We start from the raw sequence: 11203 nt of genomic DNA, 5'->3' as shown, positions 1-11203 counted from the left end.
AGCCCATCCAGTCTTGGCGAACTCAGTCTCCAGCTCACGGGAGCCCACTGTGGCGTCTCCTGGTGGAAGCGTTCATTCATTCCCTAAGGAATCAGACCTCCAAACCAACAGAGAGAGTGTTCACAAATGGGAAACAAAGACCCTGTCGATGTGTTATTAGGTGTAACTGTGAAAGGAGACACTCCCCTTTCCACCTCGGATCCCTGGCCCATGTATTCAGTCTAAGAGAAAGAGAGAAGCACACACTGGTCCCTGATTAAAAGCATCATTTCGTATGAAAGGAAAGAAAGTTAGCATTCTCCTTGACGAGGATGGATGATGCCCTTGGGTCTCACGACATGCAGACAGTTAAAGCATTGCTACCTACTTCCCGGCTCTTCCCACTTCTAGGTATATTCCCAAAGAATCGAGAGCTGAGACTCAAAACAAATTTGGTACGCCCATGTTCGTATCAGCACTACTCACAACAGCCGAAGGAAACAACCCAAATGTCCCTCACAGGACAAAGGGATAAAGAGAATGAGGTGTATACATACAATGGAAATTATTCGACCTTAAAAAAGGAGGAAACTCTGACATATGCTACAACATGAACAAACCTTGAGGTCCTTATGTTGAGTGAAATAAGTCATACACACAAGGCCACACACAGTATGATTCCAGTTACATGAGGTTCATAGCGTCTGCAAATTCATACAGACAGAGAGTAGAAGAGCAGTCACCAGGGGCTGGGGGAGGGGAGAAAGGGGAGCTACAGTTTAACAGGTACGGAATTTTCAGTTTGGGATGATGGAAGTTCTGGAGATGGAGAGCGATGACGGCTGTACAACAATGCAAAGGTACCTAATGCCATTGACCTACACATTTAAAAATGGTTGAAACGGTGAATTTCATGCTATATTCTCCCACAATACAAAATTGATATAAAAAAGGCATATACTGCATCCTGTAAGACAGAATCCCATGCCCTGAGAGCGTTATCGCCCAAGTGCCCACCAATGAGTGTTCAGAAGTCCGCTGCCTCTAGGTGAGGGGTAGCGGGACCAGTGAGCCTGCTGAGGCACGAAGGAAGTCCACCGGTGCCGTGCTGGGGCTGCTCAGTGGTCTCCGCCATTGGCAGGTTAGGTACACGACATCCGTGGCCGGCAGGTCAGCCTCGGGGAAAGGAAGTCTAGGTTATGGGGCCTGCACGGCCTCCATCCCTGCCACCACGGCGGCTTAGTTCACGGACCCACTGAACACACACACACTGACGTGCTGGGGGGAGAGCCGGCCAACAACCCCCACTCTCGTTGGCTGCTTCTGTCTCTGAGCGTTGCTCGCGCTTCCCTGTTTCCTCGTGTGTCTCAGGACCCAGACATTGAAATACGTCGGACAGACGTTAATCCATTGTCGAAGCTGAAGTTCGCTTTCCTCAACTTCTAGAAGGAGGTGTGGTTCAGGATAACGTTTCTAATTTCACAAGGTTGTTTTCAATTTGGGGTTGAAAAATATGGCAACTGGCCTTCTGAGATCTGGGGCCTGTCTTCAGTTCCTCCACACATATCTGGGGCTCGCCTTTCCTTCAGCCCTGCCATCCCTGCCCTGGTCTGATCCCACTCTCAGCAATTTCTCTGCAGGGTGGGTCCCTGTCTCAGAGGTCCGCCCAGGAGGGTCAGTGTCAGGACTGAGAGTACTCCTGCCCCCTGGACCTTACTGAGGCCCCCCAGCATTCGCCCGTTGTTGGACCGGACAACCCTCCCAGCTTCATCAGCTGGTCCCACCACACCTCCTCCCTGGCAAAATCCTTGGCTACCCCGGGGTCTCAGCTCTCAGGTCCATCAGCTGTCCCTGCTTCCCCTGGCACCAAAGCGGATACTGTGCAGGGCTTGTGGCCGTGCTTGATCTGCCCCCACCCATCTGTCCTTCGGGGGATCACGGGGGTCGGTTCACAGTAATATCTCCTCACCTCATTTTTTGGTATTACCAACAGGGTTTTTGGTTTTGCTCTCTAGTTACCACTTCTATGCGGGGTTTCACAGAAATTCAAAAAGTATGCCACCACAGCCTTTACCTCCCCAGAATCCGCCCCCCCCCCAAATTGGTCATGATCACTTTTATTGTTGTAGGCAACCAGTGTTTGGGTGGATCTGCCCTCATGGTTTCCAATCCCTTTGCTCCCCCTTCTTTCTTATAGCTCACTCCTTCCGAGTTTTCTCCTTCCTGGATTATGTCCTTCAGCGCTTCTGCCAGCAAAGGCCTGTTGGTAATCAATACTCCTCATGTTCGCCTGTGAGTATCTTTATTTTTTCCCTCGCTCTTGCTTAATAGTTGAGCTGACTTTATCATTCTAGTTGAAACTATGGTTTCACTGCCTTGTGGCATCTAGGGCTGTGTTTGATACGTCTGCTGCTACTTGTTCCTTTGTACATAATGCTTTTTAAGCTCTACAGGGTAGAAAGCTGCCAGCCGGTAACAAGGTGAGCACTGACTGACAGGCACAAATAAAGAAGAGTAGAAAAGGATGAAACACACTTTAAACGGCTAGGAGCTCTCCACGCATCAGGTGAGAGCCAGCAGCCCAGCAGGGCCCTGCAACGCTCCCAGGTAGAGTCCAAGCCTGGGCTGGTCAGGGACCCCCCACTCTGAAGAATCTCCACTCCTGGGGGGGACAGGGACCCTCTGGCCTCCGGGGAGCTAAGCCGGTGGCTGTCCCGTCAGCCTTCTTGGTGTTTCTCCAAGTCCTGCCCCAACTTCATGTTACACAAGGAACCACAACAGTCTCCCCAGACACCCTGGGAGGGGCAGGGTGAGCTCCCTGTCTGCGGCTACATGAGCACACCCCGCAAGAGAGCTCAGCCTGCCCTCTCTCCTGGGCCCCCATGCTCTCCACACCCTTCCCCTCCTCCCTCACATGGTCTCAGCCCCACGGGTCGTCTTTCAGGTCCTCGAACCGAGTAAGCTCCGTCCTCAGGGCCTTCGTCCGCGGTCCTTCGAGCATGACTGTCTCCACCCGTGCCCCCTCGTCCCTGCCTCTGCTCAAGGGTGGGCGAGAGTCATCAAGTCTCAGCTCAAGGGCTACCTCCTCGGGGACGTCTCCCACCACCGACCTCAAATTTTTCCCACCCCCAGCTGAAACCCCCCCTCCATCACCACCCTGAGCCCCCTCGAACCCTCTAATTACGTTGTCCGTTGTTTCACTCGTCCTCGGTGCTCCTGGGAGCCCCAACGGTGAGCCCCAAGGGTCGTGTTCACTGTTACTCTGACAACATGCAGACCACGTGTAAGTGCTCAGTAGGTCTCCAGCTTAAGGATGGCAGGCTGCATCGAGCACTCATTGTTTCCTCCTGAATTTCCACTAAAACGGCATAAGTGCTCAGTAGGCCTCCGGCTTAAGGATGGCGGGCTGCATCGAGCACTCATTGTTTCCTCCTGAATTTCCACTAAAATGGCAGTAAAGGGATTTTTTTTTTTTAAGGCATAGACCCACAAAGACAGAGAGACAGAAGAGGACAACAGTCTCATCTTGGAAGTTGACGCTGAGGTACAGGTGGCCATGCTCTGAGCAAGGGCAAGAGTGGTTCCGACGTGGCCGGGGGAAGCCCCCAGGCCCAGGGAGACTCCGTGTGAAGCCACTCCGGGGCAGCAGCAGTCCGGGGGTCAGTCTCTAGCACCCCCGACTCCCACTCAGGCAGAGCCCTCGGCCTCTAGCTGCATTCAGCTCCACCACCCAACCCGGGAAGGGCCCCTTCCTCTTGGGGTCGTTCTGGTGAGTGAGACGGTGAGCGCCTGGCCCATGGCAGGGGACCCATCAGTGATCGTTCAAGGGTCAGAAGAGCCAGGTGAGGGGCCAGGTCAGAACTCCAGCCCAACCACAGGAGCCCTCGCTGGCAAGGAGCTGAAAATGGCACTGCCTGAGGGAGGTCCAAGCCACCCAGAGCCACACTGGTCCTCACAGCCAGACTCGCAGCCCACAGCTCCCGGCACTTCCTCTCCCCCCAGACGGCCCCCCGGGGAGTCAGCTGGCCCTTGAGAACAAGCCAGCAAGGCCATTTCCAGAGCAGCGGGAGATACTGCAATCAGGGGCTACAGTTCACCTGCACCTCCTGTTACACTGGTTGGTTCAAGCCCTCTCACAAGCCTATCTAAGGCCAACTTCCTGTGACATTCCTCTGGTCGAGCTCTAGGGACCAACTTCCCTTCCCAGTCACAGCTCCCCCCCGACCCACCCCTGCACCAATGCTGCTGGGAGACCCCTCTGCACCCGCTCTATTCTGGAATGTGTTCTGCTTCCCCACGCAGGGGCTCCAGGCCCCAGGGAGGGGAACGGACGTTAGAGCAAGGGGAGAGACCACAGGACAGACGGAGGAGCCCCTACAGGACGCCTGCCGGGAGCTCGGGCAGGGCTCCTTAACTCCTGCCCGGCCTACTACTGGCTTCGCTGTTGCTTCTTAGATAAAAAAAGGCAGGAGCACAGAACTCGGTCTGCCCTTCCCAATCTCGTGGTCACACACTCCAACCAACACTCACAATTAAAAGGGGAGAGACAGTCCCAGGAGAAAAGCGACCACGGTGAGGTCTGTCAGTCTGGCTACTGTGATGGGGATTTAACTCTCATAAAAATCTCTTGTCAAAACATCCCATACCACAGGACTCCGTATTTTTAGTTTTTATATGCTATCCCCTAATAAAACTTATTTTTGCCAGTTCATTTATACCCAAAATGTACTTACTACAGACACCTGAAAAAAACTTACTGTGTTTCAAACGACGCTTTCACTTCCTTCAGTTATCATCAAAGAAGCAGCCACGAGGACGTCACGTAAACTGCTCGTTTATTAGCACTGGTACTGGGAAAGAACACGCCCGTAAACGTGCGGAGCTGCAGGGAAGTGACAAGGGGGGGCTCCGGCGTGCGAACGGCGGGCCCTTACTTCTTCCACTCGTTCCTGTCGTAGTCCCACTTGGCTGAGAAGCCCTGGATCGGGGCCACCTTCATGTCGAGCATCCTCTTGGTCTGCTTGGCCACCCACTCCTCCTCAAAGGTGTGCGGGACGGGGCCGTACACTGCAGTCCAAAACAACTTCGTGAGGCAACGCTGTCCTGACCAGGTGTTTCCAAGCCAACGCGCTACACGGGTGAGGCCTTCCCCCATCTCACTGGCAACCCGAGCGGCACAGCCATCTGCCACCTGACAGCCACACACAGGCGAACGCACTGATTTCGAATCCTGGGCACTGACAACTCGGTATTTCCAAATTAATCCTTCCTTTGTAAAAGCAAGCAATAAAATACTTAAGCTAAAGGCAGAGCGTCCTCTCTCTAGGATACAGACAATGGGTCTACAGGCAAGCACAGAGCACAAACAGAACGAAAGGTCACGCGGGGGAAGAGCAGAGGGTCACAGGTCTGTCACCGACCCGCGTCCACAGGCAGGCCACAAATACAGGATCACACCTGCTCAGCACGGGAAGATACCTGCTCGGCTGGACAGACAGAACGCAGGACAGGCAGCGCAACGCCGGCCGGGCGGAAACTGCTAGGTCCGAAGACCCAGAACTCTGGTTACTGAGCTGCAGTCCCCGACGGCAGAAGCAGCCCTTGACGCGTAAACGTTCCCTTCTCCTTGAGCTAACCTCCACTACTCCTCCTTCTGACAACTGACTGGCGAGCAGAGAAAGCACTACTGGATACGTGGCGGGCCACACAGAGGACGCCGTTCGTGGCCGAGCGCGGCCCGCTCAGAATAAAGCACACTGCTTACACCGCTCCTGTTCACGTGAGCCAGTCTCTCAAAGCCGGTACACACGCTGGGGATGGAGCCCAGGACGGAAGCGCCGATTTCGTGTGGAGGCCCCACGGCCCACTCTTGGGCACTGAAAGATGCAGCCGTTCCGGGTGCACGGCCCCTTCTCGCCCCGCCACTCACCGTACAGCTTCTCCCAGATAAGGACGAGCCCAGTGAAGCCGATGAAGAACATGGCGGCGCCCACGACCGTCTTCCACTCGTTTGTGCTCCTGTTCATTTCTGCGAAGCTCTCCTTGAACTTGAGGCGGTACACTGGGGACAGAAAGGACGGCGCTGTAGGCGCAGAGGGCCACGGGGACCGACAGCCCCTCCACAGGGCGGGGCTCCATCACTCCTCCCCACGACACGGGGGCGGCAAACATACAGCTAGGAACACAACACAGGCCTGAGGCCCGGACGCACCCACGCACACATGAGGGGAAGGAAGGAGATGCATGGAGTTTACTCTGGGCACAAAAAGGCAGTGAAATGCCTTCTCCTTTAGATTCAGCTTTAAGGGTCTACTTAAGCCCATAATACTTTCATGCCTCTTTCCTTCCTGACAGTGAAATCTCGCTGATCTTGCATCAATAATTTACAGCCAACCCAGTCCCACCCAGGGAGGCCCTGAGAAGCTACTCTCATACGCTAAGCCCTCTGCAGAGCCCTGCTCAGTAGCTCTGCATCCTTGTTCCCGCTCCTCCGCGGGGGGGCTGGAGCCCACAAGCCTGGACAAAGGGGCCTGGGCCCTGGACAGCCCCACAGAGCCACAGCAACCCACCCTCCCCAGCACGCTGGGCTCTGGGAGGCAGCCCAGGACCAGAATTCTCGGCCAACGCAAGCTGCCCTTGCTTCCCTTCAATACCCACGTTGAACTTTCTCATCGATGGAGAGGCTGCTCCAGGAGGCCTTCTCCTTCTCCTTCAAGGCCTTCTGGCTGGCAGAAAGGCTCCTGACGTGGGCCACATCGGGCAAGGGGTAGTCACGCCGGTCGACGTAACTCGGGAGAGCATAGTCTTCACTCTTCACGACACTTCCTAAAACATGCATTGGATAAATATTTGAAAATTCACATGGCTTCAGAGTTACAAACAGGGCGGTGCTTCTAAAAACCAAAGTAAGTACGTGTATGTGCACCCTGAAAACTTCAGTTACCCCAGGGGCTGTGGCCACCATTCCAAACAGCCACAGGACTGTCATGTGCAACAGGGAGCAGGCCTTTCCTGAGGGGCCCAGACGGCAAAGTGAGGCTGGCAGATGGGTAACAGCAGCGCTTTTCATCACAGCAAAACAAAAACCTGCCAGGGGCATCGCTGACAAGGCGGCACTTCCAGCAACGACCAGTGTTCACGCACAGGTCAGAGGGGGCGCTCAGGTTCCCTGGACTGGACTGCAGACTGGACTAAGTGAAGGCCCTTCTGCAAGGGACTCCAGCTAATGGGGAAGAACAAAAACAATATAAAACTCATGAAAAGGGCTTCCCTGGTGGCGCAGTGGTTGAGAGTCCGCCTGCCGATGCAGGGGACACGGGTTCGTGCCCCGGTCCGCAAAGATCCCACATGCCGCGGAGCGGCTGGGCCCGTGAGCCACGGCCGCTGAGCCTGCGCATCTGGAGCCTGTGCTCCGCAACAGGAGAGGCCACAACAGTGAGGGGCCCGCGTACCGCAAAAAGCAAAAAAAAAAACTCATGAAAGAAACAAGGTTCAAAGTTCAGAAAGAAAGATGTATGAAAAGCTGGTTACTGCACCCCTGCTTATTACAGCAAAGTATCAAACAACCTGTGTCCAACCAAGGACGCACTAAGAAGCTGTGCTCCTTAGAAACACGCCATCATGGAGCCATTTGGCCTGTTCAACAACGGTTCACCAAGCACCTACTGTATGCCAAGCGTGGCTGCAACCTGGGATGATCAGTGAACAACGCAAACATTCCTGCCTACCAGTGTCAACGTGCTAGAAGTAGGAATCAAACAATAAACTACAGAGCATGTTGGGAAATGAGAGAGCTGGGAAAAAAGGAAAAAGGCAAGCAGAGGAAGGGAACCAGTGGTACATGCACGGCAGGAAACAAGTTACAATAGTACAATGAATGACAGAGATCCATGTGCCCAAAATGGAAAGACAATTGTGTACCCACCAAGTCACAGAACACTATCAGGGTTATGTTTTCTTTTTAAAAAGCTAAGTTACATGTAGATACTCACAGGTATGTGTAACTAAACACACAAAACCCCTGGCAAGTTAAACCCAAGCTGTTATCAGTGGAAAGAGGAGAGGACAAAAATGAGGATTCTGCTCAAAAAGTGAGAAATTTTAGTGCCTTCACGTGGGTGTGTCCCCATGTATTCTTCCAGTAGAGAGGAAAAAAGTTCAGACAGCAGGAAAAAAAAGGAATAGCTTCAATTTTATTTAGGGTTTTCCCTCTGCAGAAAGCTGTGTTCAATTCTACCCTACATCTGCAAGAAAATTTTGTGTTCCAAACTGATTTAGAGGTATGAAGTCCTGCAAACATGCTTCACCTCCATTTAGCTTAGTCCCAATGATTAAAATCTCCCCAAACGTTAACAGTAGTGAAACAAAACCTTGAGTCTTAAAGCAGTAAAGTTTCTCTAGGTGCGTATCTGTGACTTGCAAATGCCTAGCGTCCTTATATATTTATACCCGACCTTATCCCAAAAGGATGTGAGATGAAAATGGCTAGAATTACCTTCCAATTTAAAAACTCTCAAAATGATGAGTGGAGTACAAAGCACTCAGGTTACACATGAGTTATTAAAAACTGACGTTAACTGCAGTCATGAGAATGTTCTACAATTGACTGCGTGATAATGGCACAACTCAGTCAATGAACTAAAAACCACTCAAGTGCACCCTTTAGTGGGGGAATGTGTTATGCAAATTCCATCTCAATAAAGCTGTTATAAAGACGTAAATGCTCATAACCTTCAAGCACTCTAAGCATGAAATTGCACTTTCTAGAACAAGAATGGCCAATTCGTGCTCTCAGGGCTGCCAAGGGCTCTTCAGCACTTTGGGCCTGGTCCCACAGTAAATGGGGGGCGGGGAGGGGAGTGTGGAGCAGACACATAAAGGTTAACACGCCAAGCATCCCTGTTAAAAAGTGAGAAAAGCAAAGACTTTGCATTCTAGTGCATGTTTTAGCATGTCTATCCTCAAACTGGATGGATTTGGGGGAGCCTCTGCTGAGGCAATCTGGTGAATCTAAGCTCCCCTCTCAATCAGACGTGTCACCACACAAATATCCAAACTTCCCACAAGGGCTACCAATGGTGTTCCAGACTGTGCTATTTTATGTGGAGAACCGGTTCATGTATTCGTGTGCGACTTGTACAACTAAAACTTTAAAGGACGAGACTTGTCTAATGGACTGCAATTCTCTCCACCTGCCTACCGTGTGCTGGAGACGCGGCAATGAACAAGCCCGGTAAGGTCCCTGGCCTCCAAAGCTGGTGCTCTAGAAGCAGACGACACTCAAACCACCCCAAATCCACAGTCTCTAAGGAAGCACAAAGCAAGGTAAGGCAGGACAGGTGGTCAGGAAAGGCTGTTCTAAAATAACACCCACACGGAGGGTGATGATTCGAAAGAAGCAACCATCCACACCTGTGGAGCTGAGGCAGGAGGGGCCAGCCCGGTGCATCTGAGGAACAGAACACCCGTACGGGCTGGGAGCCTGAGCCCACAGGAAGGGCTGGCGTGGGCTGCTCTTTGCCGCTCTGGGTCTGACATGAGGAGACCAGAGAGGCTGGGCGCTGTTCCTACTCCAGGCACAAGAAGCCAGCAGGGGCTTCAAGAAGGGACTGACTAGATCCGACCTCCTCTGCCTAACGCAATACCCTAAGAATAAGTCACGGCCAGTGCCACCAAGGGAGGTTCGAGTTGACTTCTTACAGAAGATCCAAACGACCAAAGGGACGTGAAAGAACTCCTGGGGGTGACGGAAGTATTGTATGTCCTGCCAGGGGTCGTTGTTACACAACTGTGTGAGTGTACCTAAATCCATAGAAACGTAACACCTAGAAAAGATAAATTTTCCTTTCTGTAAATTATACTACCAACTAAACTAAGCAAACAAACTAAAAGCTAAGGAAATATATTAGCAAAACCAAAATGGAAACAAAATGTAATTTCTGTCCTACGTGACTTGCCAGGCTTTTAGTGAAGGAGTGCTTCTTCCTGCGTGTATTAACTAAACAACTAAGTTTTTTCATTACCTAGTCATTTAAATTACATATTTCAATAATACTCTTACTAAAATGATCTGTTTTAGAGTCTATGTCCATCGTGTTATCCTGAGCAGTACCAGCAATATAGAGAAACGTCAGACAACAGTACTGCCAACTAAAGGACACAATTTTAAGGGAAAATTCACACACAGAGCAACTCAGGCAACAGCTTTTGAGCCCCTGGATACAGAAGCCTTGCTCTCGACTTTACCACCCACCACTCAAACCTTGCCCTCAACCCCTCAGTAACACAACCTGCCATGCTGACTTGCATTTCCTCCTGCTGCTTGTTCTCCCTCCGACTGGAATGCCACTCCCCTCTGGAATGTGAGGTTAAACCTACTAGCCCTTCAGCAGAGCAAGGCCTCTCCTCTAGAAGCCTCCCCTGTACCCCAGAGGCCAGGCTAAATGTTCCTCCTCAGGGTCCATCTCTTACTGAAACGCTGCCTTCATGTATCTTTCCTCTCCAGACTGCAAACATCCTTGGGGAATGATTTCATATCTCATATTCTTTTATTCTAAGTGCCTAACAGTGACAAGTACAAAGAAGATGCTTGATAAATGCAAAACTAACCTCACTATGTGCCAGGCACTGCACTAAGTTGTTTACATATATTTCAGGTGAGAAAACAGATTCCTAAGCTTGAGTAACTAGTCCAAGGTAGAAATGAGATTGAACCCAGTTCAGGCGAGGAGCTCCAAGCTCCTTCCCCTCCGTTGTCCCAATAATGTAAACCGTGTTCAAGGTAAGTGGCTGGGAGTTTTGTCGGAGAGAGAGAGTGTTAAAAGTCAGGTATAGTGGGGATCTCTTAAAAGGGGTGCAACTTGAACTTGGACCTGAAAATATGGGAAGGGAAGGAAAAGGGGGAAAATACCAGTCTAAGCAAAGACTCAGACCAGAATTCAATATGATTCATAACTAACTCTCTGATCTAGAAGTATGCCCCATTAACATATTTATACCTCCCCTCAAGTTCCTCAACAGCGTGATCAGGACCTTAGCCATCTCAGCCCTCTGTGTTTGAAACTCCAGCACAGGGCCTTAATTAAACAGAGCAGAGCAAAAAGAAAAGTTACACTTACCATGTGCCCGTACACACACCGAAGTGGAAATTGCTCGCTTGCCAATTAGGCTAAATACTCTGGTAGCCAACATTCTGAAAGACAAAAACGTACCTTCCCTGTGAATA

General features: G+C 51.5%; 1 protein-coding gene and 1 non-coding gene across 3 annotated transcripts; one reads left to right on the top strand and one right to left on the bottom strand.

The window, feature by feature from the left end:
• The first annotated feature begins 267 nt into the window (after positions 1-267).
• On the top strand, positions 268-398 carry LOC136141575 (U6atac minor spliceosomal RNA). The gene has a single exon (XR_010657749.1). It is a non-coding gene; the product is annotated as a U6atac minor spliceosomal RNA (small nuclear RNA).
• Positions 399-4909: 4511 nt separating this feature from the next.
• COX4I1 (cytochrome c oxidase subunit 4I1) lies at positions 4910-11169 on the bottom strand. 2 transcript variants are annotated; one of them, XM_065899296.1, is made up of 4 exons: positions 11097-11169; positions 6637-6804; positions 5909-6040; positions 4910-5046 (listed from the first exon to the last, which is right to left on the bottom strand). In XM_065899296.1, exons 1-4 carry the CDS (start codon positions 11167-11169, stop codon positions 4910-4912), a joined length of 510 nt encoding a protein of 169 aa, XP_065755368.1. The 2 variants fall into 2 exon arrangements, with proteins under 2 accessions (XP_065755368.1, XP_065755369.1); XM_065899297.1 differs by having other exon boundaries at positions 4975-5017; positions 5902-6040.
• Between the last annotated feature and the right edge of the window lie 34 nt (positions 11170-11203).

The sequence above is a fragment of the Phocoena phocoena genome, chromosome 20 (genome assembly GCF_963924675.1).
Source record: "Phocoena phocoena chromosome 20, mPhoPho1.1, whole genome shotgun sequence".
NCBI classification, from domain to species: domain Eukaryota; kingdom Metazoa; phylum Chordata; class Mammalia; order Artiodactyla; family Phocoenidae; genus Phocoena; species Phocoena phocoena.
This window is presented reverse-complemented; position numbering and strand designations above follow the sequence as displayed.